At 42.9% G+C, this 25647-nt stretch overlaps 2 protein-coding genes across 3 annotated transcripts in view; one reads left to right on the forward strand and one right to left on the reverse strand.

Annotated features, from left to right (window-relative positions):
- The window catches only part of TMEM117 (transmembrane protein 117), a 198117-nt gene that overhangs the window by 6872 nt on the left and 165598 nt on the right, over positions 1-25647 (forward strand). For both annotated transcript variants that reach the window (XM_035128607.3, XM_035128605.3), the window contains exon 3: positions 25396-25528. In XM_035128607.3, coding sequence (XP_034984498.1) covers positions 25396-25528 — 133 coding nt within the window. The remainder of the gene's footprint in view (positions 1-25395; positions 25529-25647) is intronic.
- On the reverse strand, positions 17130-21519 carry LOC132592727 (P2Y purinoceptor 1-like). Its single transcript, XM_060279373.2, has 2 exons — positions 21371-21519; positions 17130-18654 (listed from the first exon to the last, which is right to left on the reverse strand). The coding sequence occupies exons 1-2, from the start codon at positions 21423-21425 to the stop codon at positions 17645-17647; spliced, it is 1065 nt and encodes a 354-aa protein (XP_060135356.1). The 5' UTR covers positions 21426-21519; the 3' UTR covers positions 17130-17644.

Consider the following 25647-nt stretch of genomic DNA (forward strand, 5'->3'; position numbering starts at 1 on the left):
AATAAAAGCTAAGCCAGTGTTACACAAAAACCATTATGTTATTCCAATAAGCATTAATTAAAGCATTAAAAAAAATGAAGACTCAGGGGAGATGGCTAATGGAACCACGAGTGTGATTAGCCATGTCCTTGGTTTCAACCAGATTACATTTGCTTCATGTAGGTGTCTGGGCAAAATGACCCCGGAAAAAGTTGAAAACACTCTGCTTCCTTTCACCATCCTGAAAGCTCTGCTCTGAGATTGGGAAGCTTGCCTGGCAGTCTGGGAAGGCCCAGGTTCAAATCTCTCACCTTCACTCAAATATAAAGTCCACTGTCTGACTTTGGTCTGGTCACCCTGTCTCAACCTACCGGTACCTTAAATATTTGACTTGCTGTGAGAATAAAATGTGGGGGTGGCATGGGACTGTATATGGTGCCTTGATCTCCTTGGGGGTATGTATGTCTGTCAGATGGGCCCCCCATTGGATTATTTACTGCGTGGCACCAACACATATGTTCACCTTAGCAAGTGGTGATGCGTAACAGCCTATCTAGTGGTGACAAAGACTTATCACTCACTTCTACTTTTAATATGTGATTGGGCATTGGTGTGTGGCTAAGGTTTGTCCATCACTTGAGAGACTGGCTTATGGCAGCCTTTGCCAATCTGGTACCTGTAAGGGGGAGGGCTTATAGGGAACAGCCTCCCCTCATCAGGTCGAGTTCCTCTCAGAGCAGCAACTGCAGTAGCAAATCAGATTACAGGAATCAGGAAGTAGAGAAGGAGGGAAGATGCTCGGATAGCATGAGAGAGCCTCAACACCAAATAGAGAAGGAAGCAGCTGGGGAGGAAATGACAGGATTGGGCACTGGAGAGCAGTCAGAAGGACGGCCCTCCCTCCCTCCCGACGCCTGAATTGAGGCGCACGGCACCCCGTAGGGTGAGAGGGAGGCGCTTTGGGGTTCCCAAGCTATTATGTTGGGCGCGAAACAGAAAGAAGCCATTGCGAGGTTCTGACTCGGACTAAGCAGAAATGTTTTCCAGACTCTTTGGACTGTACATAGGATGCACAATAAAAACACCTTAAAGACAAGCAGGTGTGGAGCGTCGTTACTCAAGGGTAGCCGCAATAACCTCTGACAGTACCCTCCAAATGTTTTAGATGAGAATTGTTGTGGCTGATGGGAGTTGTCGTCCAAAACATCTGGAGAGTATCAGGTTGTTCAAGGTTGGCTTATGGAGTAGTTATATGCAGAACACCATAAGGTGCCCTTAACAAGTGATAATCTCTTTCAGTCCACAAATGTGTCTTAAGTCAGAGACTGTCAACATCTGACATTCCTGTTGTGTGACATAGGGTGTGGTCAGTTTTCAAGCTCATCTGATTCCAGATATCCATCACACATGTGTATCCTTTGTTAAATCAGTGGGAGCAGTCCCTGAATTGGCTTCCAGGTTCTCTGCATATACATTGGTGGAAAAGGATTTCGGCCGTGCTAACTCTCGTATTCTTTACCAAACAAACATGGGTCAGATCTTGCTTTTAATATTTTAAAGGTAAGGAGCACAGAAATACCTCTCAGATTACACGTGTATCTGAGTACATAGCTTGTGTTCATGGCCTATTCCTAGGCAAAGCTGAAGTCAGATCTGGTTCAGATGGTGAATCAGTCTATATTTATATTCTGCTGAGTCTGATTTCCCAGGCCCCATGGCTATTCAGTTTCGTTGTTGACATCAAAAGGGAGGTGTCACCTGAAGCAACTGGTGGTTGCACAGAGGGAAGCACATTCCACAGAGCAGGGGCAACAGCAGAAAATGCCCATTTCTGGGTCAGATTTGAGGGGCTGGTAGGGGAACTAGAGGGAAGGGAAGTTCAGTTATGCAAGTGGAAGTTTTTGTGCAAATGGGACAACGGTGTCAGGTAGAACTCTGCAATCTGCCCATGGGCCTAAGGCTGTATTTGCATATATTACACCCTTGTTACCCTCCCCTTGTCTTACCCATTGTGCAAATTAGATTGGAAGTTCCTTGGGGGTGGAGAGGAGACCTATCTTTCTTTGCTTATATTATTTTATAAAGTGCCACATGCCGACTTTAAATATCTAGTAACAGTGTTTTCAATATTTTTTGGGAGTCACCCAGATGGGTGGCATATTATAATTATAATTATTGTGGAATATGTAAAATAAATATTATATTTATTTACTTTTCCATACAATTGAAACAAAACGTTTATAATTTCAGATTTTCTGTTGCTCAGTCCTCTGGTTCATGGTGATTCTCTAGTGCCAGAAATTTAGGAGAGAGAGAGCTGTAGCCTTGCAAATGCTGACTTAACACCATTTTTCCTGAAGCACTATCGAATCCCTGGGAAGATGTAAACATGCGTAAAGGTGGAAAAAAGCTTAAGTTAGCTTTTCCTCACCTTTGCCTTAATGTACTACTGTGTGTGTGTAGAGACACGCCTGGGCCAAAAAAGATTTCTGTTGCACTTTTTAATATATTAAAAACTACTAATATCCCATAAGTAAATAGAATGTTTTTAGATTCAGAAGGTGACCAAGCTAACCGGAATCACAATGAAATGTAATTTGGCCTCTGGAATAGGGGTGTGGGGGTGTGGGGTGTGGGGAAAGCCCTGGGGTCAAAGAGGCAGCTGGTGAGCAGCAGACTTTTAAGACTTGAAAGTAAACAGCTTTTGTTTAAGGCTTTTAGTATAAATCCTCATTGACACAGGAACTGGTGGGATTTTCAGTCGCTGAGCTTATTTTTCCACCTGTTTATGAAACTGTGCCATTGGCTGCACTGAGACAAGGCAGGTCTAATGCTGTACACATTTTTTGCAAGCAGTTTCCTCTGATGCAATGCATGTTAGTGTGTTATTTTCACTACTGGAATCTACATGTATATTTAAAAACTAGCTGGCCCTGCACGCGTTGCTGTGCGTTAGTCTGTGAAATGGAGGGTAATAGCCCCCCCTTCAGATCCCCCTGAGCCTCAGAGTCCCCCTGAGTCGAGGCGAGACACTGTGGAGAGGGCAGTTTTCATCCCTGTGTCTCCCCCCCCCGTTCTGACCCATTATGTATCCCTGCCCTCTATTGCCCCCCCTTACCTCCACTTGGCCTAGTCTGGAAAGCGGCCTAGTCTGCAAAGCCGAGGGGAGATATTGTGGAGAGGGCAGTTTTCATCCCTCTCTCTCCCCCCCCCCGTTCTGACCCATTACATATCCCTGCCCTCTATTGCCCCCCCTTACCTCCACTTGGCCTAGTCTGGAAAGCGGCCTAGTCTGCAAAGCAGAGGTGAGATATTGTGGAGAGGGCAGGTTTCATCCCTAATGGCCGCCTGTGTGGTTTAAGTTGCTTGGTTGATGATGATGTCATTTGGTTTGTGGGTGTGGCTTAGATTTCTCAGGAAGGGAGGGGGTGTACTGTGGGAGGAATTCCACTTGAGGGCGCTGTTTGACTTGGTGGAAAAGCGGGTCAAATCCTGCCGAGGTGTGTGATTTGAGGTTTTTCATGTCCCCTACAACCCTCGGGGAGTGGCCTGGATCTCTGTGTCAAAATTTCAGGACGATCGGTCAAGCGGTTATGGAGAACATAGCGGCCGTCAATTTCAAGATTTTTACATTTTTATATATATAGACGGTGTGAAAATGCCCATCATCACCATCTAGTGTCACATTTGTATAATGCACTTAAAACATTTATATTTGCAGCTGTATAGCTGAGGTCTAATATATTCCTTTTTAGGCACACTTTGCCCTAACATATGCATTTTTGTATGAACTTGGAGAAGCGTATTATGAAACTTGGAGAAGTGTGAATTTCAAAGGAGAGCTGTGTTTTGATTCTCACGATACTTTGAAAAGTGCAAATTCAATAAGTTTGCTTTTAGCTGTTAACTGAACTGAGTTTCTCCCCCATTGCTATCCGAGGGCACCATATTGGCCATCCCTAAAGGCTGCCAGTTTGCAATAAAGCCTTGATCATGTTGATCGGATGCTGAAGAAACAGAAGGAGACGCAAACAGTGTATGCAAGATTGCAACCGTAATCATTAAAGTATACAAACACAGAGCTATTACAGATATTCTATCTGAGAGTAGAGGTCGAGGTATTGGAATCAAAATTGGAAGTTGCCTAAGAATCAATTCTAACCATAAACAATCAGGGCCTAGGAAAACTCTGCAGTGCGACTTCTATCCAGCAACATCTTAAAAAGAGTCATTAAAAAAAGGGTGCACAATTATTTAAGCCTGCTCTTTTTCTTTGCCACATTACCAGGGGGAGAGTCAGATGAGTTCAGCAGTGCCTTGAAAGCAAAATAAAAAATAAAAAATGTAACATTGGGGAGAGTAACCCCTTTGTTTTGAGAGAAGATACAGAACATTGAGAGAGATGCCCTTTTTCATGAATGCCATGAAGTGAGTTATTTATCAACTCACTTTACATTTGATACTTTTTAAAAGAAAAAGCAACAACAGATGGATACATCAGGTTTTCATGTTCTATAAATCACCTTCGAACATAAAATGTATCTGTCAATTTTGGTTTTCTCATCCCCCCCCACTTTGTGCATTAGTTTGTGATTTAAAAAAATAAAATAAAATAAGGTTCCAATGAAAATTGATCAACTTTTAAAGCATGCTTTTCTCCTGCATTTCACTTTTTTCTTATATGGCTTCCCAATTACTTTTTTAATGTTATAAATGGGTATTGTCCCTACAACGAAATCGTGTAACCCCCCCCCCCCCAGGTGAAATGTGGTGTTTATTTGAAAGGCATTATGAGACTGCATAAAAAGAGCTTGGGAAATAAATGTCAGAGATGTTTGAATGTAATAGATGCCTCGCTAGGTAAGACAGAGGGCAATTTAGCCAAGATACCGTAGCAAAGATAGCATTGGATGATGACGGTACTTTTTTGCAGCTGACCACAGAGCAGATGAAGCAGGATGAATTGATGGCCCCAACACTGATGATAGCAACTCCTTTCTCTGTTTGCCCATGTGAAAATAAATGGGTATGGATTCATGTGTCTGTATACAGTATTTATGTGTGTGTGTGTGTGTGTGTGTGTGTGTGTGTGTGTGTGTGTAAGAGAGACTGTCTAGAGAAGTTTTTTTAAATATAATTTTAATGCTCTATTATGTTTTTATATGCGTTGGAAGTCGCCCAGAGTGGTGGGTACAGATTGGCAGGGTACAAATAATAAAATTGTTGTTGTTGCTATCAGTGCATTTTTTTAAAAAATAAAATAAAAAGAGGTGCTGGAACAATGAATGGATCCCTTGTTCTCTTAGAATGGGATCTGAGAGGTGCCAGAACTGAGTTTCAGCAAGTTCTGGCTGAAAATAAAGCCCTGACTGTTGTTGTTGTTGTTGTTGTTGTTGTTGTTGTTGTTGTTGTTGTTGTTGTTGTTGTTGTTGTTGTTATACAAGCCCCTTTTTGCATTTGCCCTGTCTACCACTGAGTCTCAGACTGGAATAGAATCCCCACCTCTGTCTGGATCAAAACTGGTCCAGATTTTAATGTCCGTGAAAAACTTGTGGTTTTTGCTTGTAGTCCTATACAAACCTAACTACCCAAGAGTAAGCCCATTGAATACAATGGAACTTGGTACCAAGAAACCATGTATAGGATCTCTGTGCCAATGTGCCTTCAATGGTTCAAAATTAGTAGCCTGTTATATTGTTCCTTTTGGCTCTAAACTCAACTATTTCCTAATACTGTAATAGCAATCATTTCAGCTTGTGACTGAAGGCTTTGAATATTGGCCTAATCATAAAAACCTGAATTGACAATCAGTGGCTGCATGTGGATTCAGGCTCATCAGTTTCCAGCCGTGGTTTATAGCCTGTTTATTGAAAGTTGCCTTGTAAATAAAACTTGGCACCATGGCCACAGCTGATGCAAATGTAGGCATCTAAAAATAGAGAAGTAAGCAGCCCTTCCATCAGCTCCTTTGATGCTTTCCCATTTTTGCTAACAGCAGAATAATGTAGATATGCTGGTACTTCCTTTACTGAATCCAGGATTTTGGGGGCAGGTCCATATTGCATATTTTGCCAGCTGGGAAAGATTTCTGTGTTTTCCATTCACATGGAGAAGGGCAGCTCCATTAAACATTTTGAACTGACTTACAAGAAAAAAAAGGCCACCCACAAAATTAAATCTTGACGCCAGCAGTCCCATTGATAGCAGTGCGGTAGAAATGACAACTCATAAAACTGGCTTAGCACTTGCAGACAGCCAATTAGAATCGCAACCAAAATAGACTCTTAGTACCAAACCTGGAGAAAGGTCCCCCATTACATTTCAAGCTTCAGGGCCCCCCAAATGTAGGTCCACCACTGGCTGAGGGGATGGGTTTAGCTGGGTCTGTTCTAGAAAGCTCCTGTGGTACCAAATGCTTGAACAGGGTTCCTATGAAAACTGAATCCTTGCAGACTTCTTCAATTCCATCAGCTTCCTTTCTTCCAGGTTTGCATTAATCATCATCATCATCATCATTTTATTATTTATACCCCACCTATCTGGCTGGGTTTCCCCAACCACTCTGGGTGGCTCCCAACAGAATTAAAAGCAGAATAAAACATCAAACATTAAAAACTTTCCTAAACAGGGATGCCTTCAGTTGTCTTCTGAAAGTCAGTTATTTATTTCCTTGACATCTGATGGGAGGGCATTCCACTGCCTGGTAAATAAGGATGTGTGTGTGTGTGTGGAGGGGGTGTCAAACGACATGTTACATGGGAAATCCATAATCAGATCTCCCGGTGACATTTTCTTCATCTTCCACAAGCAGCAGAGCAGGATCCTGATTTAAATTAGGGCTGCGATACGGGGGAAGAAACAGTCTAATCATTTCCCCTCTTTCCAGGGCCCTGATCTAAATCAAGTGGATAGCTTCGTTGGTTAGAGGCTGGACACTTCTGTCTATGACTTGAGTCCAAATTCTCCCTCACAAGAATTGCTGCTAACACTGCTTCTGTTACTTTGGGAAAAACTCAAGTTGCAGATTGATAGAATTTACCGTAATTGGACCCTTAGAGAAGGCAGTAACAGGACTGCCCACTAGAGGTCACTGAATACACAGTGTGAATCCAATGGGTTTTGTTTTTCTAACTTGGAAATAATCTCTGAACGTTGAAATAACAAACATCTGAAAAACAGTCCCTAGGTGGGCCTTGATTCTCTTACCTCTCCTAAAGAGTTGGAATTGAATTTAAGGGAGAAAAATAGATGAAAAGGAGTCTTTTCACATTAGTGTGAAAATGGTCAGGACTTCAGGTGGATCATATTGTAAAAGGTTGCAGTCATCTGTGGGGTAAAGTCCCATTATTTCTGAGTCAACATGTGGCTGGAGTGCACTATAAGATTGTTGAGAGCTACAGTTCCCTGAGTCACCTAGATTTATGTATCTTATAGCCTGCTCTACATCTTGCCTTCTCAAGGCGGTTTGTTGTTGTTGTTTGTTGCTGTTTAGTCGTTTAGTCGTGTCCGACTCTTCATGACCCCATGGACCAGAGCCTGCCTGGCACTCCTGTCTTGCACTGCCTCCCGCAGTTTGGTCAGACTCATGTTTGTAGCTTCGAGAACACTGTCCAACCATCTCGTCCTCTGTCGGCCCCGTCTCCCTGTGCCCTCAATCTTTCCCAACATCAGGCTCTTTTCCAGGGAGTCTTCTCTTCTCATGAGGTGGCCAAAGTATTGGAGCCTCAGCTTCATGCAGCTTAAAACAGTGAGGATGTCACATGGTGCATTGCAGCACTAAGCTTGCAGTTAGAGCATAAAACATGGGTGACACTGTGGTCTAAACACTGAGCCTCTTGGGCTTGCCAATCGGAAGGTCAGCGGTTCAAATTCCCTCAACCGAGTGAGCTCCCATTGCTCTGTCCCAGCTCCTGCCAACCTAGCAGTTTGAAAGCATGCCAGTGCAAGTAGATAAATAGGTACCACTGCGGCGGGAAGGTAAATGGCGTTTCCATGTGCTCTGGTTTCTGTCACAGTGTTCTGTTGCGCCAGAAGCAGTTTAGTCATGCTGGCCACATGACCCGGAAAGCTGTCTGTGGACCAACACCAGCTCCCTTGGCCTGAAAGCAAGATGAGCGCCAGTGCGCCACAACCCCAGAGTCGCCTTTGACTGCACTTAACCGTTCAGGGGTCCTTTACCTGTTTTTTTTTTTTAAGAGCATCAAACAGCAAGCAAACCAAGAGCAAAACTGTACAGGGAGTGATATTCTGCATTCATATCCTACCTGTAAAGGCCTCTGCAAAAAGATGCTCCGTGGCCTCCTGGTGAAATGCGTACAATGATGAGGCCAGATGTACCTTGAAGCATTCCACAAGTGGATGGTGGGCACCACAGAAAGGCCATCTCCTGCACTGCTGCCCCTCGAACCTTGCAGAGCAATGGACCTTCCAAAAGGGCCTCCCTTGCAGCTCATAACAGCCTGCCACAACAGTCAGAAATTTGGGACCCAAGCCATTAAGGGCTCCATGTGTCAGTGTGCAGGCTGGATCTACCGTGCATAACCTAAATCTTTTTGTTTAAACTTTTTCTCCTCCACAATACATCAGCCCTCCTGTCTTCTGAAATTAAAATGGCATTCCTTGCTAATGGTCAGGCTGTGTGCAGAACTGCAAGTCCGATGGCAATATTTTCTGTTTTGCTTCCTGAGATTGCTGTGGTGCTCCTGGAGATTCATTTCTCTTCCCATATTCCGCCCACCTCGTGTTTCTGTGCCAGCCTATTTTCTTGTTCAGGAATCCATAAAGATCAGGCATGTGTTAAAACCGCACTACACATCTAGTTTGGGTTGTTGGCAGTTTTCAAATTAAAAGGAAACAGCTTGGCTAGCCTTTGATTTGTGACATTCTGTTTAGATATTTTGCAAGCTCTCAGCTTTTGGATGCCCAAAATCTGGTTGCGAACCTGTTTTTAAGTGGAGTAGAAATTGCAATGTTATGGAATAGCATTGGTATTATAACTCCTGTTACGAGTGCTTGGCTGATGACAGATTTGGGTCCCATAAAGACATCTCAGTGCTTTACTTTCATGTTCAGATTGCAGGAGGAGAAAGTGTAGAAATAATGTTGCCTTTGCAAACACTCGGGATTTCCCTGCCCATGAAATCACCTAAGGGGAATGAATCTTTTCAGCCTCTTTCCAAAGGAAGGAGAAGCATCAGGAGAGGGAAGAAGTCACAGTTCAGAGGCATAGTGTTTGCTTTACGTGCAGAAAGTCCCAAGTTCAGTCCATCTGAAATCTACAGGGACATCTGGGAAGGACTTCCTGTCTGAAACCCTGGAGAGTCCCTGCCAGAATTCTCTCCCCAAACACAAGAAATCTTTCTGGACAGATGTGTGCCCACAACATGGCATATAAAATAAATAAATAATAACAGCAACTGAGGAAGGTATACTTGGTTCCATAGTCATTATTGTTTTAAGGTGATTGTTAGCATAAAGACACCATATTCCATTTAATGTTTAGATTTTTCTTTTTTCTTGTTTTTTTAAAAATGTGGTTGATTACTGGGTTTTGCAAAGTTCAGGCTGTAATAAAAACATTCTAAAACAAATACTTGCAAAAAGTTATTGAAGTGATTCATCTGCGGGATGGCAGTTGCCTCGCAAACCCCAAAGGAGGCACTGTGGAATTAATGTCCACCTCCTTGACTTTCTCTGAAAAATGCTAATAGACTCTGGATTAAAATGGTTGATTCGATTGAAAGGTTTATGTTGCCTATATAAACACTTCCAGTTGCTTTCCCTAAACTAAACTGGCAGCACATTCATTCAGATGTAAATCCCGTTGGGTTGCATTCTGCGATTTGCAAGCTGCGTTCCTTCTTCCCAAGCAGCAAGAGTTTCCCTTTCCTTGCTGCTCCCCATGTTGTTGTTGTTTAGTCATTTAGTCGTGTCCGACTCCTCATGATCCCATCCCATGGACCAGAGCACGCCAGGCACTCCTGTCTTCCACTGCCTCCCGCAGTTTGGTCAAACTCATGTTCGTAGCTTCGAGAACACTGTCCAACCATCTCGTCCTCTGTCGTCCTCTTCTCCTAGCGCCCTCCATCTTTCCCAACATCAAGGTCTTTTCCAAGGATTCTTCTCTTCTCATGAGGTGGCCAAAGTATTGGAGCCTCAGCTTCACGATCTGTCCTTCCAGTGAGCACTCAGGGCTGATTTCCTTAAGAATGGATAGGTTTGATCTTCTTGCAGTCCATGGGACTCTCAAGAGTCTCCTCCAGCACCATAATTCAAAAGCATCAATTCTTCGGCGATCAGCCTTCTTGATGGTCCAGCTCTCACTTCCATACATCACTACTGGGAAAACCATAGCTTTAACTATACGAACCTTTGTCGGCAAGGTGATGTCTCTGCTTTTTAAGATGCTGTCTAGGTTTGTCATTGCTTTTCTCCCAAGAAGCAGGCGTCTTTTAATTTTGTGACTGCTGTCACCATCTGCAGTGATCAAGGAGCCCAAGAAAGTAAAATCTCTCACTGCCTCCATTTCTTCCCCTTCTATTTGCCAGGAGGTGATGGGACCAGTGGCCATGATCTTGGTTTTTTTGATGTTGAGCTTCAGACCATATTTTGCGCTCTCCTCTTTCACCCTCATTAAAAGGTTCTTTAATTCCTCCTCACTTTCTGCCCTATAGGATTGCCCTATAAGTTAATTTAAATCATGGTATGTGGGTCTCTTTGGCACCCCTCCCAAAAAGAACTCGGTATTAGTTAATTAGAGCATTTGAGCTAATAGTGTGATCCAGAAACATTCTACTAGCGCCTGCCAACTTTGTAAGACAATCCTGGCGATCTCTATGGCTGCCAAATTCTGCAAAGTCATACGAACAATGGCAGGACCCTTGCAACATATCTCTTATTTGGAGACTGTGTTGACACTGCCTCTCGACTACATCCGCTAATTGTTCTTTTCTTGCAGGGAAATGGGAACGAGCTCATTTCACACTATTTGGATGTGTCAAATCAAACAGAAGTGAGTAATATTATAATGAAGCACTTAAAAGCCCCCTGTTTGCAGATTAAAATATGGCTAGGTAAATATGAACAGACGTCGGGTGCCTTTGGTTTGCAGGGAAACAAGTTAATCAGGGTGACATCAGAATTAGTTGTGTGCTGCTGAGTAAAGGTAAATTTTTAACTCCTCCAAATATTGTCTGTGGGGTTGTGAGAGAGGCCACAGTTTGCAGTTATCCTGTTTGACCATGTAGCTGCTCACTCAAGTGCCACATGTTAGCTAGGAAATTATTAGGTGTAGTGTGGTGTAGTGGTTAAGAGTGCTAGACTCATAATCTGGTTCGCTTCCCTGCTCCTCCACATGCAGCTGCTGGGTGACCTTGGGCTAGTTACACTTCTCTGAAGTCTCTCAGCCTCACTCAACCTCAGAGTGTTTGTTGTGGGGGAGGAAGGGAAAGGAGAATGTTAGCCACTTTGAGACTCCTTCAGGTAGTGATAAAGCGGGATATCAAATCCAAACTCCTCCTCCTCCTCCTCCTCCTCCTCCTCCTCCTCCTCCTCCTCCTCCTCCTCCTCCTCCTCCTCCTCCTCCTCCTCTTCTTCTTCTTCTTCTTCTTCTTCTTCTTCTTCTTCTTCTCCTTCTTCTTCTTCTTCTTCTTCTGGATGAACAAGTCTTTATCATTGTTAGGGCAAAGACTATTATTCATTAATAATGAATAATAATTCTTCTTCTGAAACAAGCATGGACGTTGCTGATGTAAATGAAGGTAGCCATTTGTGGGCCACAAAGCAGTGATCAGGAAGATCTATCTATCAATTATCATCTGTCTGTCTGTCAATCAAGTGGCTTCACAAAACAAATCATTAAAACAAACATCTGAAATAAACATGACCAAGCAAGTTGGTTTTTTCCCCAAAGTTTAATTTATTAAACGAAGGTAGCCATTTGTGGGCCACAAAGCGGTGATCAGGAAGATCTATCTATCTATCTATCTATCTATCTATCTATCTATCTATCATCTATCTATCTATCTATCTATCATCATGTACAGTATTTGATGTTTTTGTGCCCTCCCCCTTTCTTGGGTACAGAGTGGCTTCACATAACAATTCATTAAAACAAACATCTGAAATAAACATGACCATAAAACCACTGAATTACACACACACATAGAGCAGAAGTTAAAATAGCTAAAGGGGGAAACCTACCCTGATGAGAACTGATATTTATATAACAGTATGTCAACTGTGGGGGCAGACCAGAATCCTCTGGGAAGGAGTTCCATACTTGGGGACACCACTAGGAATGCCCTGCCTCATGTCATCCACCATCCCATCTTCTGATGATGATGGGATCAGGGTACCTCCTACTGATGGTAACAAACTTGGTTGGCTGTTAATGGGGGGAAATCTCCACCAGGCAGGTCCCAAGTAGGGTTAAGGGAAAAAATTGATTCAGTCAATATCGAAAGGTGAACCTACAGAACCCATGCTTTCTGAAACAACGCATGAACTGAAACACAGCCACCCTTCACTATTTACACATCTTGCAATTCTTCAGTTGGGTATTTAATACAAAAATGCATATACTAGGGTAAATATGGGCATATAAATACAAGCATTAGTGAAAATAACATACAGAAATGCATTATCTTGGGGAAAATTGCTTTGCAAAAATGTGCACATTGCACAAAAATGCATGTGCTAAAATACTGATACATTTTCTTGAACACTTGCAAATGGATGCAGAAATATGGAGAACTGAACTTAAGATTAGGACAATGAGAAACTGAGAAACCAAAATGGGCATATTGATATGCTAATAGCATCCTGACAGCCGACTTTTTTGACTTGGAGAGTCCTAAGTATCTGTGGTGCACAGCCATATTCAGTGGTGCCTCGCTAGATGAATTTAATTTGTCCTGCGAGTCGCTTCGTATAACGAAAAATTCGTTTTGCAAAGCGGCTCCCATAGGAACGCATTGAAGTGCAGTTTCCCATAGGGTGCCTCGCAAGACGGGAAAAAAAAATTCATCTTGCGAAACAACGCATGAATTGAAACACAATGGGACGAAAATAATTCGTCTTGCGAAGCGCGCCATAGGAAATTTCGTCTTGCGAGTCTCCATTGAAATCACAAAACACTTTCGTTTTCCGAGTTTTTTTGTCTTGTGAGGCATTCATCTAGCGAGGTACCACTGTTGTAATAACACTGCTCACTAGCTCTTCAAGTCTGATGTCTTTTGTGATATCTATTCTCTGTGATATCTATTCTCTTTAAATTATCCATTCTCTTTAATTTACGATGTCAAAGCCATCTCAAGTCAAAGTCACCAAAGCAAGCTTTATCTGTAGTTAGCTTGGCTTCCACCCCCCGCCCCCGTACATACATGTTAAAAACACCTCTCTTTGCTGAGTAAGTATCCAAAAATAGTCTAAACAACAGTGGCTGTGTTTGCACAGTAGAGTTCTAGAAAAGCAGTGACTTTTTTGTTATTTTTTAAAAAAGTGAACCATGGAGTAGCTATGTAAATCCTGTGTAAGCTAAACTGTAAAAATACAAAGCCATTTTATCAACAAAATCACTAGCTATTTATGAAAATGATTACTGATCTGAAATGTGTGACTCATTAACAAAGGCTGGGATCTGAAGAGCCATGTGGGGGAGTTTTGCGCGTGCAGTGAAGCTCAAGTTTGCTCTCTGAAAATGGCTGCATATACTACCTTTTAAAGGACGCTGGTGGCGCTGTGGGTTAAACCACAGAGCCTAGGGCTTGCCGATCAGAAGGTCAGCAGTTTGAATCCCCACGACGGGGTGAGCTCCCGTTGCTCGGTCCCAGCTCCTGCCAACCTAGCAGTCTGAAAGCACGTCAAAGTGCAAGTAGATAAATAGGTACCGCTCCGGCGGGAAGGTAAGCGCCGTTTCCGTGTGCTGCTCTGGTTCCCCAGAAGTGGCTTTGTCATGCTGGCCACATGACCTGGAAGCTGTACGCCGGCTCCCTCGGCCAATAATGTGAGATGAGCACCGCAACCCCAGAGTCGGTCACGACTGGACCTAATAGTCAGGGGTCCCTTTACCTTTTGCTACCTTTTAAAGGTTGCTTTGAAGCCCAGAAGAACTTTGGGATGTTCTCTGATGCTCCTCAAGGAACTGGATCACATTGCACAAAAGCACCCACCTATTTAAATAAATGAAATCAGCTTCAGAAAAATACTGGTCAAGCTTCATAAGTCAAGATATGAATAAGACTCATGCAGTTGCTTTGCTCTTCCCTTCATGGGAGCCAAGGAGTATCAAGTTAAGCATAGCTCCTTGTTGTGCCAGGTTGATGTCTCCCAGGGAACTGGTTGATGCCCTCCAAACAAGTGAGCATATGAAGCCCTGGTTGGTTTCATATTCAGGCTTCTTTGGAAGTTGCTAACCATAGTTTCCTGGTTTAGACATAACAAGGAACCATACTAACAGAGATTTTGCTTGTTTACATGAGGGAAGCAGGCAAGTGGCTGTGTTGAGGTGGAGATGAGGCTCATTAATCTCTTGGCTTATTTAGCTGAGATGCTGTTGTCCAAGCATGGCCAGTGCATCCAAAATAAAGACATTCTGTGTGCATGTGATAAATCTTAGGAGCACTGGAAGTTGAGGCAGACCATTGGTCCTTCTAGCTCTCCAGAGTGGCTGTCCAGAATTTCAGGCAGGAGTCTTCCCAGTCCTGCCTGGAGATACCAGGGGTTGAACTCTGGAACTTCTTCATGCCAAGCAAATGTTCTCGCACTGAATTGTGGCTGTGAATCATTTGCAAGTGGTTACTTTCCTTTCCCAGTTTTCCCATTGACTGAGATACAAAATACTTTGGGTACACAGAGCTACGCATGAGTAGGGGAAAGAAAGTAATAACTGCATGAGTGGAACAGCTCCTCCCACCAAACATGGAAATAAATAGGGTAGTGGATGGACTTGGTGGGAAGCTCCTGAATACTCACAAAACACACTGGATTAAGAATATTCTGTCGTCTTTAGTATGAACCTGTCTGCTCACTCTAGATCACCAAGCAGAATTCTGCTTCTGGTTTCTAAGCTATTTGAGCCTAGCTGGCAGTCGGATAGAGCGTAACATCCAAATGTTTCCTGAAGAAGAATTAACAGGCTAGCTCCCTACTGGCTTTTATAGGATCTGTAAAGATTTGTTTGTTCTATGGGGCATTTGAAGCTGGTTAGGAGATCTTGGGTTTGATCTGTTTCTTCCTGGTGCTTCTAATCTTATTCTTCTTTTAACTTAGCTACTTCTAATTTTTTTAATTACATTTTTATTGTGGAGTTGGTAGTGACAGTGTGTTTATATTGCGAACCATCTTAAGAGACCCTTAAAATGTGGAATTGAAATTTTTAACATTTAGTGGCAACATGTTGTTGTTTAGTCGTTTAGTTGTGTCCGACTCTTCGTGACCCCATGGACCAGAGCACGCCAGGCACTCCTGTCTTCCACTGCCTCCCGCAGTTTTGTCAGACTCATGTTCGTAGCTTCGAGAACACTGTGCAACCATCTCGTCCTCTGTCGTCCCCTTCTCCTTGTGCTCTGCATCTTTCCCAACATCAAGGTCTTTTCCAGGGAGTCTTATGTATGGCAACATACATAATAATAAATTACTATTTGGTGGCAGATGGGGATATAAACACATTACATATAAGATCTTACATATAAGATCTTACATATAATATCTTTTTGTATTCCTTAGCAGCCTGTACAACATTCCATTGTACAACATAAAATTTACCTTGAAGCTAAAATTTACCTTGATGCTGTTTGTATTCCTGTAGTGTTGTCATGACCAATGATTTTGTAGCAAATAAATTTGACCGACTAACTGATATCCTAGGAATGGAATGGAATGGAATGGACTCATTTGGGGTAAAACAAGAATCTTCATCCATTTTTGTATGTTTAGTGCCCTTTGTGCTTTCTTTGTAGGTGAGCTAAACTCATGGCTGTACTAAATTCTATCAGGGATTTTATGTTTGCGGCACTGTACCATAAAACAGGAATTAAATTTACCTGCTTACCAGCTGTTGAATATAGGGACAGATGGAGCCCTAGAAACATTGCACTAGCCGCATGGGAGTTGCTTTCATCTGCACGGCTGGGATAACGTTTGGCCAGGAGCCAATCATGCAGGCCTTTCCCAAACGGCTCTCAGAAGAGTGCCAGGCCCATGTTTGGAGCCTGTGAGATCAGCCCTTGTCTGCACAATGGGGACATTTAACCATTCATCAAGGCCAGTGAATCCCAGACTACCCCCCCCCCCCCCGGGGACCACTTGAAAATGGCTGTGGCTCTAACAGACCCCTTAATGATTTCCTTGCTGCTTGTTCTAGCAATTGTTTTGCACTGTATGATTTTTTTGTATTTGTATTTCTTATTTTTTTATTACCATTTGAATGCCATAAACTTCTATAAAATTCAAAGTGGAAGTGTTATTCAAAGACATGCCATGAATGATGCTCCAATCACAGTTTGGGCGCTTGGCCTTCTGGAAGGCAATCAGGGCAGAGGGGATACCACACAACTTAGGTAATGCTTAAGAAGCCCCAATGGAGAAACCTTAGCAATGGTTAAATCTGGAAATACCAGGCCGTGGCTTTTTAAGACTTGAAGGGCTGTCATACCCTTTCAATATGGAATGGTAAATGTGAACTGATTATATTACTGAGATCTGTTTCATTAGTGAACATCTGTCACACATCCTTCTCTGATGAGTAGAGTTCGGCGAGATTCCAAAGTATGGCCCCAAAAGGAGAAACTTCAGTGTCAACAGAGACAAGCTGGGAGGTGGGGGGAGGGGTCAATCCAGAGCAAGGCCTTCTGCATCGTAGTCCCTCCTGGGTGGAGAACAGTCCCTCCCAAGAGAGGGGAAATTTGCCCCCCTACACACAACCGCACACACAGGCGGAGAATATGGTTTATTAAAATGGTCCCTTTTGGAATCACAAATGCAACTGGTTCTATTTGATTTTGTTGTTTGGAGGCTACATTCTGTTGACTTTTTAACATAAGCATCCCCAACTGTTGTTGGTGTTTTTTTTTGCAAAAAGAATGATAAATAATAACAATTAAAAAATTGTTGGTCTTTAAGGTGCTACTGAAGGATTTTTTTTTTAAAAAAAGATTCCAACGTATGGTCTGACCCAAGATTAATCCAGCGAAAGTGGTTCAAATGGAACTTTTCTGCAGTGTGTGAGCAGCTATTGAGCTGCATAGAACCCTTAGTCCAGTTCACTTAAGGCATAGCCTTTTCCAGACATGACAATTTGGGAAAAATAAACACACAAGGAGGCAGGGGAGAGAAATCCACTTGCCCCTAAGCCTTTCAGGTTGTGAAGGAAGCAACAACCTCCTTCTGAAGATTCACTCTGCATTCTAGAACCCTGGTTTTCTAGGGTTCCAAAATGTGTGTGGAATCTCCATGAGCACAGAAGGCTCCCAGCTTCAGATGTTACCATCTATGAGCTGGAAGGGAATGAAGCTGGGTTTACTTTACTCTAATGGTAGAGTAAGAAAGACTCAATGACCTTGAAAAGCTTGCCGATACGCCAGCAGAGCTTGATTCAACAAAAGGTGCCGCTTGTCTCAAAACTATTATCAAAGCAGAAGTTGAAAATGGCAAAGCGTCTAACCTATCAAAGTGCAGCTGCAGTGTCCCCAACTTTATGTGATCGACAGCAATGACATTTGTGTTTAGGAGAACACTGCATGGTTTTGACCTTATCTTGGAATTTCTTGCTCGCCAGCACGAAAATGATGGGGTTTAGGGAGCTGCTCAAAACACAAATGACTTCGGTGAACTTATAAATGACAACTATCAGGTGTATATTGTCAGAGTTGAGCTGGTAATTCATTCTGTAAATGATCACTGCCGTCGTCATGGCATGATAGGGAATGAATGCCACCGCAAAAACAACCATGGCAGCTAAAACCAATATCAAGGACTTTCCAATGCGGTGTCTTCTCTGTTGGCGGCTTTTCATTTTCTGTAACGCTTTCACAGTCAACGTGTAACATGTAAAGATGACTATGACTGGAATAAGGAATCCAAACAGAACTCTGAAAATGGTAAAAGGCACCGCAAAGTGCAGAGGGTCCCCCACTTTATCCAGGCAAGCTGCAGATTCCCTTTTCCTCTGGACCATGAATGTGTAGTAAAAATCAGGAATGGACTCTATGAAAATGAGGATCCATATGGCGATGGTGCAGTACGTAGCTCTGCTTTTATCCAACCACTTTAAGGAACGAATTGGGTGGACGGCACCTAGAAATCGGTCAAAACTGATAAGCGTGAGAAAATAGATGCTCCCATAGACGTTAATGTCGAAGAACACTCGTTTAACCTGGCAGAATATCTGGGTAGAATATGCTGTGTGGTTAAGCAGAAGGTAGTAGGCTGAAAAGGGAATCAGGAAAATCCAGGTGAAGTCACACAGTGCCAAATTGAATAAAAATACAGTACTGCTGGTCCACGATTTCACAGTGTAAATATAATAGAGCAGCGTGAACATGTTCCCAAGAAATCCTATTAGCACAACTAAGAAGCAAAGTATAAACACAAAGTAGCAGTACCATTCCAGCCTGCTGCAGCTGCTGCAGCAGAAGGTAATGCAAGTAGCATTTGACACCCTTCCGTGGATTTTACCTGAAAGTAAAAGAAAAAGTCAAGGTGTTGCTTCAAAACATTTAAAAGGATCTCGGTGAGCATACGGGACTTCAGTGGTAAATAAATTCTCTGTGGCCCACTCAGTTGGCACTGGCTCGGACCGAATGATAGTACAGTATGGTACAATAAAATTGGAAAGCGGGCATTTCTGCCCAGCAAAAGATTTGTGCACCTTTTGTGTAGTGTCTATATGACACTACCTTCATCCAAATGCCATCCCCATATTGTTTTCCCATGTAATTTGGATTTAGCTACTGTTTCAGTGGAAAAATAGGGCAAATAAGGATGCTTCTTGATGGCCCTTTCCCTTCCCTTATTTGCCATATTTTTTGCATGCAGAAGGTCCTAGGTTCTCCCTGGCAGTGGAGAGACCATAGCCTGAGAGAGCTGCTGCCAGCTAGTGGAGTTACTCTGAGCTAGATAGACCTTTGGTCTAACTTGATAAAAGACAGCTTCCTAGACTTGCCGTGACTTTTGTTAAGCCAATTGGTACCTTGGCTCTCAAACTTAATCCATTCTGGGCATCCATTCGACTCCCGAAACCACTCAAAAATCAAGGCGCTGCTTCTGATTGGCTGCAGGAGCTTCCTGCACTCAAGCGGAAGCCGCGTCAGATGTTCAGCTTCCGAAAAACAATCGCAAAACCGGAACACTTACTGTATATTCCTGCGTATAAGACTACTTTTAAACCCAGAAAAATCTTCTCAAAAGTCGGTTGTCGTCTTATACGCCGGGTTGTATTTCTTATACGGCGAGTATATCCCAAACTCTATATTCTAACTGGGAAAGTTGGGGGTCGTCTCATACACCCAGTCGTCTTATACGGCGGAATATATGGCACTTCCGGGTCTGTGGTATTTGGGAGCCAATTTGTTCAACAACTACGCCACTCGAGAACCAAGATATCACTGTATATAAAGCTTTCTTCTCATGGTGAATAGCAAGTACTTTGGGGTATTGTGGGGGTGGATTCTGATCAGGACTGTGGTGGTGGGGTTGCAAAGGGTTAAATCCCCCTCATCGTGGCCCCAGCCTAGCTCCCCCCTCCCCAGCTCCATCCTATATATCAACAAAGCAAGGCCCCACCATGAGATTAATGCTACATTTAATTTGTCATTGTGTCTCTCCAGGCAATGTTTACAAAACGCCTATTCCATAAAACCCTAGTTTTCTGTACCTAAGACTGCTATTTTATGTGTTCTTAGAATGCTCATTTCCACAATCCTGCTGTTCCTATCTGGAGGATACCTTGCATTCCAGCAATGGTAATGCAACTCGTTTTGTAGTTAGAAGTATCTATTGGTAATTACTTCTCACTGCTTAATCTCTGGGCTACTATAAAGACTCCCGTAATTACAAGCCCAGAATGATAAGGAGACATTATCCAGGCTAAGATGATAATATTTAATTACTTCCTGCCACACAAAGTTACTATGAAGGCAACAATCCCATAATGTGCGTTAATGCTGCTTTCTGTGTCTAAAATGACCAAATGAAACCAAATGAGGACCAAATGAAACATGAAAAGGTGGGGGGCTGGTATATTAGCTTCATCATGTGTCAAAGCATGTGTCAGTGGGTCATGGAGCCATGTGCTGTTGACAGATGTGAAAACTGCCCATTATTTATTTTTCTAATCAATTTATATTCCACCATTCCTGTGGCATCAATAACAACCCGCCCCAAGCATCCTACAAACAATTACGTTGTCTCAGTCCAGAGCTGGCATAGCTATTAGGCAGGATGAGGCCATCACCTCATGCGGTGCCCCCCGCTGGGTGCCCCACCACTGCCAGAGATGCAGTGCTGATTTGGGATGAGATTGTGTCAATTTCCAGCAATTTCCAGCTGGGATCACGAGCCTGCAAGAGCTCGTGTGATTTCTTGCACAATCTCACCTGAAATCAGCATTGATGCCAGCACATTGAAAATGCATGCACTACGGTAAAGTGTGTAAACAATGCATATATCAGTGATTATAGCATACACCAGTGGGTTACATTAGGGGAAAGTGCTTTGCAAACATGTGTGCGCTAAGATAAATTTATCATGGAATGCTGATGAATTTTCATGTAGTCTTAAAAAAATAACAATCCACAAATTGATGTGGATGTAGAGAACTGACAGTTGGAAAAATGAGAGACTGAGAGAAACTGAAACTGTCACATTCACCCATTCCTAGTCATGTATACCCTATATTATGGGATACATTGCAAACAATGGTTCATAAATATAGCCTTTCATGCTTTGCAGCATTAGGCGTTAGTAAAAACAGAAACAGATACTGGTCTTCGATGGAACAGTTGCTAATATGACATCCAGTACTGAAAATTAATGCTTTACCTTTTGGTTATTAATTGTGAGGCAAATTCCTCTTTTATGCTCAATTAACACTCCAGTAAAGGGTAAAGAGCTATGCCAATAGAAATTTAACATTTCATTTTAGTTCTTAATGCAGTCAAGGTAAAATGAATGGTCAAGATCTGTATTTATTGGAATTAAAGAAGAACTGCTTGAAAATCACTCCAGTATAAGAATTCATGGAAAATATAATATTCAGCTGAGTATGTACAACTTAAAACTCGGGTTAGTTCCTACATTTCTTTCTTGAGACAGAAAGATGCCGAGAACAACACTAAATGCTGTATCCCATTCAAACAAATACTTGAAAATAGGTCTTTTACTATTTTCTTACCTGGTTTAAAAATGGTTGCATTCTCCATTGAGCAGGGCTGGGAGTTCCAAGTCATCTCGGAATTTCCCCATTAATCTCCAGCTTTGTCAGAATGGGATGCTATCCCATTAACATCTATGTTCTCATCTGTGTTTGTTAATGATCCACATATTGTGGATAATGGAAATGGAAACATACGGCCGCTTCTTTCGGCCTCTAGACTCCTCCCCTTCGCAGTGAAAGGCCAAGTCACACTTTTCTGCTTGCTTGCACTTTTATAATGATACCCGCATATTATCTCAGGAAAACAATTTGCCGCCTATGTTTTCACTGCTTATCATAAAAACACGCTGCGGAAAATCCAAACCGATCAGGTTTTGTTTTGTGTGGATGCTTTTAAGGAATCCTAGAAACCAATCCAAAGTACACAACAGCAGCCAGCTAGCTACCTTTGTGGATCTTTTTGCTCACAGCACTGGCCCCTCCGTTTCACTGTGGTGCACAGGTTAGTGTGTTGGACTGGGGCTTCCATCTAGACAATTAGCACAGCAGGCTGTAATAGAAATTCTCTTCTTGATGTGTTAGTTTGCTACTTGCAGGGAAGTGTTGCTTCTATACATGAGAAGGTTTTTCAGAAAAGGGTATCTCAACCTTCTGCCTGACATGGCACAGCCCACCTTCCTGTCCCAGGACGCTTCCACCTCATTGGACTGCCACACATGTCAATCTGGCGATGGTCCTACTAAAATCAATTAAAATTCAAGCACCACAGGTCATGGTTTGAACCACCTGCTTTTTTGGGTTAACCAATTAGCCTCCTGAAATAGAAGCATTTCAACAAAAGCCATTAACGTAAGCTGCTTTGTAGCCCCTCTAAGTATTTTTCATTGTGAGAAATGATTCTATTTGAGATGCTCGTTCTCCCTGACTTGCCTCCTGAAGCTCTGCTCCTGGCACTTAGCCATCACTTACTTCCTATACATTGCCTCATTAGGAAGAAGTGGTATGTTAACTTTTCAGCCTTAAATAATGTCAGCACTCAGCCTACTCCCCCCCCTTTTTTTGTTAACGTTGCTCTCTAAGTAGGGTAATCACATTGCAGAAACAGACTTCTACCATGGCCATATCTGGAACCAAAAGGGCTAGAATTTATCTCAGAACTGGGCTGGGGGAGAAATCATTAAGATGGGAATATAACCGTAGCTCTAACTCAGTAAAAGAAGCCTTTAGCTTTTTCACAGAATAAAATATGGTGTAGATATCCAGTTAGGATGGAGATTAATGACTTTATTGTTAGCATACCACCAAGCCGAATGCTGTCAGCAGGTCTAATTACTCTTCTGTATGGCTGAGTTGCCACAAGAAACATTCTTTTGCTGCGTTTCCCGTGAAATACATTCTCCGCTAACGGGACCCTTAAAGCCAGCTCAGACTGAGGTGAAGCAGTTCTCTTGGGTTGCAGTTCTAAACTTGCTCACACAGGAGTAAGCTCCGTATCATTCAATGTGGCTTACCTCTGAATAGGTACGGACGAGATTGCACTGTTGCAAGCCTGGGGGTGGGGCAAGGTGGGCAGCCAATGGCATCTTATCCCTCCCATTTGACCAACTTGAATCAACCCAGGGCCTACATGCTAGCGAGGCTGAATGTGGTGCTCTGAGCAACACAACAGAGGAGAGTCCAGGAAATATTACTCGTAGAGAGACTATGCCAGGGGTCCCCAAACTACGGCCCGGGGGCCGGATGCGGCCCAATTGGCCTGCCAATCCGGCCCGCGACGGCCCCCGCCACCGCCGCCCGCTCTTATGGCGCGCAGCGCAGCAGCACTCTTCCAGGTTGGGAAAAAAGTGCCGAAAATCCTTTGTGCGCATGCGTATGGGCCTCTCTCGACCCAGAAGAGGTCATTTCTGGTGCACTTCCGGGTCGGGGGAGGCCCATACGCATGCACACAATGGATTTTCGGCGCTTTTTCCACCCTGGAAGCGCGCCGTCGTGCCAGGAAGCGCCCGTGCGCATGCACACGGGCGCACGCTCCCCCATCCTCCAGCCCGCCGCACGATCGGCACGGTGGGAACCGCCCCAAACGTCGGTAAGTCTGGGGACCCCTGGACTATGCCATTGTAGAATCCATCACACATGTTATTTCGCACTTCCCCTGGTATCAAATAATACAATCTAAGTTTATTAATAAGTTGGTTGTTAGCAGGGAGTGGCACTCAGGCGAATGTAAGGTAGCTTTCCTTATGCTTACTCTGGATGGAGATAGAAATCAGGTTTCTGCAACATGCACACAGGATTCCAGAATATTATACAACACTAATCTAAGTGTTAGATGCAGGTTTTTTGTTTAGCTGGTGGTGATATATCACAATGCTGAAAACCAGATATTGCCCAGCCCTAGTCATGGGTGGGATGGCAGAGTTTTTTTAGTATAAATTCTTTTTTATTTTAATATTTTAAAATACAGAGACAAGGTTAAGAAAAAGAAAAAGTACACACAACAGGTATATGAAATATAAAAATTAACACAAAAATTACAAAATTAAAGATTCATAACGAAAAGGATGTAAGAAAAAAAAGAATGTCCATAAAAGCAACACTTCCAATTATTCTCTCTGTAGTTTGTATTTTTCTTATTTTATCGCACATTTATGAATATCTACTACTTTCATTTTTCAAGTTTCATTTCTTTCTATTTGTACCAGGTTCAGCCTATATCCGCTATTAGGGTTTCAGATATACCATTGTTCAATAAATATTCTTTGAACATCCTCCATTCCTTTTGTGTTTTTTGTCTTGTTTGCCCTCTTATCCTTCCTGTTGTTTTTGCCAACTGTATATACTCTAACATTAAAGTTTGCCAATCTGTTATGCTGGGTAAGCTTTTGCATTTCCAGCTCCTGGCCACTAGGACTCTTGCTGCAACTATCCCATACATTAGCAATGTCCTTTTTGTTGTTTTGATATCCTTTGGTATTATATTTAATAGAAATATTTCTGGTTTCCCCCCTAAATGTATGCTTTAATATTTTTTTAAGTTCTTCATAGATTATATTCCAATATTTGGAAATGATGGGACAGCTCCACCACATATGTATGAAAGATCCTTTTTCTCCACTACACCTCCAGCAGACAGAAGATTTGTTTTTTATACATCTTGGCAAGTTTCTCCGGTGTTTGGTACCACCTGTACATCATCTTTAACATGTTCTCTCTTAAGTTGTAACAGGCGGTAAATTTCATATCCTCCTAGGGTGGGATGGCAGAGTTGAAGGACACACACCAGCCAGGCCAAAACACTCAAAGTAGGGCCAGCAGCAAGTGTGACTAGGGAGGGCTTGTGGCCTGAGGAGAGATGTGGAAGTGCCATTTTCAGCCCCCAACCCCAGGCCAGATCCAGTAAACTTGCACATTTACTGAAATACCCATGAACACATGTATACTAGCTTGAGGAACTTTGGCTGAGGGAACAGCAGAACCTTGGAAGGTATCCAAATTATTCCTTTGGGAGTCAGCAGTCCAAATTATCCAAGCACCCCAGAAGCTGCCTCACCAGATGTTAAAGACCCCCCCACCCACTTGTTCTTCCTAGTATAATATCTCAACAGGCCCAACAAGAAAATACTATGAGTGTGTGCCAGGCCACAGCAGGACCCTTTGGAGCCAACATTCTGCGTGTCTCGTTCTGTGGGAGCCACAAGCCAATTCTTTCATTCACACAGAATCAACAAAAACTACCATTCCAAAAACATTTTGCAGTTAAATGTATGCATGGCTGTGACACGTGTTTTCCAAGCCACGTCACAACTGCCGGGAAGGGGTATCTCTGTTTACCATGTAAACAGATGCCTTACAATGGAGCCGCCGACCATATTATTTGCCAAACCTGTTCATTTGCATGTTTATTGGAGTTTGATTCAATCATTGAACCTCCTATGCAAATATAGACATGCCACCTGTGTTTTCTCCCTCTCGTATTAGAGCAGTGGAAAACCTGTTGGGCGAACATTTGTTTTAACACATTTCTGACCATCTTCTCATTGCAGGCCAATTACTTCGATTGAAAATGTTCCGAGAGGACCACGGGTCTTGGATGACAATGTTCTTCAGCACCATCCTCTTCCTCTTTATTTTTTCTCACATATACAATCTGTGTCTCCTTATGGCAGGTTACATGAGGTAAGCTGTGTGTCCCTAAACCATATCTTCTTAATTACCTCTTTTGGGTGCCTTAACAGATTGGTCGTTGCATAGCTAACAGAGAGCGTATGGCCATCCAAATGTTCTGGGACTCCAAC

Source organism: Zootoca vivipara, chromosome 9, assembly GCF_965207765.1.
Source record: "Zootoca vivipara chromosome 9, rZooViv2.hap1.1, whole genome shotgun sequence".
NCBI classification, from domain to species: domain Eukaryota; kingdom Metazoa; phylum Chordata; class Lepidosauria; order Squamata; family Lacertidae; genus Zootoca; species Zootoca vivipara.

Coding starts and splice junctions, on each gene's coding strand:
- LOC132592727 (XM_060279373.2), bottom strand. CDS start 21,425: ATGACTTGGAACTCCCAGCCCTGCTCAATGGAGAATGCAACCATTTTT. Junction 18,655..21,370: donor TGCAACCATTTTTAAACCAG/GTAAGAAAATAG, acceptor TTTTACTTTCAG/GTAAAATCCACGGAAGGGTG.